This window comes from Nicotiana tomentosiformis, chromosome 4 (assembly GCF_000390325.3).
Source record: "Nicotiana tomentosiformis chromosome 4, ASM39032v3, whole genome shotgun sequence".
Taxonomy (NCBI): Eukaryota; Viridiplantae; Streptophyta; class Magnoliopsida; order Solanales; family Solanaceae; genus Nicotiana; species Nicotiana tomentosiformis.
Window position 1 is genome coordinate 103,288,955 of NC_090815.1, and position 3,129 is coordinate 103,292,083.

At 35.6% G+C, this 3,129-nt stretch overlaps 1 protein-coding gene across 1 annotated transcript; it reads right to left on the reverse strand.

Annotated features, from left to right (window-relative positions):
• Positions 1-1,369: 1,369 nt before the first annotated feature.
• Positions 1,370-2,535, reverse strand: LOC104121578 (protein PHOSPHATE-INDUCED 1-like). Its single transcript, XM_009633604.4, has one exon. It carries the CDS (start codon positions 2,452-2,454, stop codon positions 1,495-1,497), a length of 960 nt encoding a protein of 319 aa, XP_009631899.1. The 5' UTR covers positions 2,455-2,535; the 3' UTR covers positions 1,370-1,494.
• Positions 2,536-3,129: the final 594 nt, after the last annotated feature.

Sequence of the window (3,129 nt, forward strand, 5' to 3'; positions counted from 1 at the left end):
TTATCTTTTCGGTACCCCGTTATGGATAAATATTACCCCCGGTAGAAGATTATCCATATCTAGTATAATGAGCTTATCCTTTCGGTACTCTGTTATGGAAAAATATTACCTCCGGTAGAAGATTATCTATATATGGTATAATGAGCTTATCCTTTCGGTACCCCGTTATGGATAAACATTACCCCGGTAGAAGATTATCTATATTTGGTACAGTAACATCTTACACAGCAGCTTGCAGAAGCAGCGTACACAACAACTTGCTTTCTTTTATACATAGAGGAAATTTCAGTTTATTATGTACATAAGTTTGAAATTTGAGTAATATATTAGTTTTTCTCTATACTTATCTTTACTTTACGGTCTTTATTTTATAACAATCTGCTCTTTATTAACCTGAATATGAATTGAATTCTATTTGTCTTTTTCAGTTTGAAAGTACCCTCACCCTAGCTATTTACCATTAAAAAAAATTCTACTCTTTCTAAATGCGCATCTTAAAAGAAGTTGTAATGCTCATGTAAATACTTACTCGCGTCCTAAAAGAAGCTACTATAACATATTCATTTCAATTCGCCTTTGATATGATTTTGGGCTAATTTGTTGAAAATTATTAGAAAAATAACTCAGAAAACAAATTAAACGGTATGTCTGCATCAGTTTTTGAGCAAGTTCTGGTATCTATATTTTAATAAGGCAGATTACATCTATGGCCCCTTAAATTTGTCAATATATATTATTTAGATATTCGAACTAAGCCATGTTCCAGGTGAGCATTTGAACACATAATAAAATATTTCTATTAAACACTCGTTGAGGTGATTTTGGAAAATGGCTCTTGTTTTTTCCTAACGGAACGGACTTTTATTTAATGGAGGGAGAATTTGTTTTTAATTGACCGAATTTTTTTTGTTATATATAGCAAATGCTTGTATCTGATGTGTATAATTAAAGGAGAGGTTATATTTTAAGTGATTAACTTATTCACGTAATGGGCTCTTGAGAAGACAGGCGAAAGCTTTTTCAAATTTTGAACTTTTAATGGGAACACTTTATCATGTCTACGGATGATCAATCGTAAACATGCCTCAGTTTGAATATTTGATTGAAATATGTTGGCTAATTTAATGAGCTGTAGATGTATTTCACCTTTTAATAACTTCTTATCCCACGTTTTCATTACATGATTTCTGAACCAAAAATTTGTTTCTGAAGCTTTTTTTATTTTATCCCAATTCATTTATTTATTGACTGGCTTTGTCCTTCTAAACTTGTATCAATGCATATTGCTGAGTCACATTACCTGGTTTTAGTAGTAAAAATAAGAAGTGCAGAAAACAAAAGGGAAATAAAAGCAAAGAAGATTAGGAGGTAGACATAACAAAATAATTCTCTTATATTATCACATCCGTAACAAATGAACGAATCAACAAATTCTAGCTTACACCTCTATGTTCGATTATAATATATCCTACTTTGTAAATGCTTGATTTCTTTCTAGACTAGAGTTGAACATGTAGATGTAGCAGGATCATATAAGGCGGGAAGTAAATATTTCCTTCCATCTGTACCGTGTGCATTGTAGCTTGCACCTGTAGTTTTGTCCACCAACAAATTTCCAGCATAGCCAGGGTAAGCACCTTTGGCATAGATACCAGGACAAGCAGAAGCAGCTTCCAGTGGTGCATCTGCCTCTCCCTGGTAATAACCATTTCCAAATGGGTTCGTCGCGGTTCCAGCCAATAAGCTAGCCAAGTTAATCACCATTCCGTCAACACCCACATCGTTGTTCGGTGCAACCAGTGGTGGGCTCTGTGGTCCGTAGATTGGCTGGTGGAATGGCCAGGCACAATAGCCAGGACATTGTGTCTCTGAATTACCAACCCAGATATAAGCAAATTTGTAAGTCTTGCCCCTAATAATAGCTCCTTTAGAAGACTCATGGGTTCCACAGCGATTGACACAGAACCCATCGACTGCAACATCAGAGGCGGTCAAAACAATGTTAATGGCATCTTTTTGTTCACCCTTTGATGCCAATTGGACAATTTGTTTCTGGGTCAGTGATTTTCCTAGGGAATAATTTTCAATTAGCACTTGCTTGCCCAAATAGAGTGAAAGGGATTTTTTGGAATTGGCGAGATGATAGTATTTTTCAGTGGTCTTCCACCATTTGGCTACTGATGGATCGGCTTTAGATGGAGTTGAAGAAGAAAGGGAAGTGATGAAATCAGAGACTATTGCTCTTTGGGATGGCTTGAATTTGCCATACCAAATCAGATTAACTGAGATTTTGCCGGAAAGAAGTGTACCTTTGTGGTACTGCAATAGTTGATTTTGTGGTTCTTGGACTAAAGCTGTGAGCTTTCTCGAAGCAAAACACACATTAAAGAAAGAAATCAAAAGAAAGAGTTTCAAAAAGAAATGGGTCGAATTGGAAATAAGAGAAGACGACATTGTTTTTTTCTTTGGGAAGACAGTAAAGAGAAGTTCAAAGTTTGATGGAAGTTTTAGTGTTAGACGTAGTTCGAATGGAATGTAGGACAAGTGAGGGGTAATATATATACTTACAAATTACAATGGAGAGATGGTATTGGCTTGTTGCGAAGGTGCTGAGAAATGAGGGTAGATGTTGGAAAAGTGACTTTAACTAAAACGCGTTGTCATTTTCATTAACTGGAGCTAGCTGCGCAACATACGAAGACATTACTACCAACTTATAGCGGCTCGACAATTGACATCACTATTACATTTGACTTCATTCATTACTCATTAGTGCCCCAGTAATTGACAGAGTTGCGCCTCTACACAAACCGCTATTTCCATTATATTTACGTGTTGCGGAGTCGCTGGCACTTTAGACAGCTTCTCCCCTAGTTGATTTTCTCCGAGTAAAACTAATATCTACACCGCCGAAATCAAAAAGTTTTGCTAGTGGTTATGCAAAGGTATTCAAAATCTATTTTTTTTAATCAATAACAAATAATAATATTTTATCTTATACACAATATAATTTTTTCGACAAAGGAGGTTCATTTGACCATTCTTGGCCACACATAGTTTCACCCCTGTTATCTACCTATATTTTACTCTTGCTTCCGGGATTCTCAAGTACAAACATAGACTATACAA

Coding starts and splice junctions, on each gene's coding strand:
- LOC104121578 (XM_009633604.4), bottom strand. CDS start 2,454: ATGTCGTCTTCTCTTATTTCCAATTCGACCCATTTCTTTTTGAAACTC.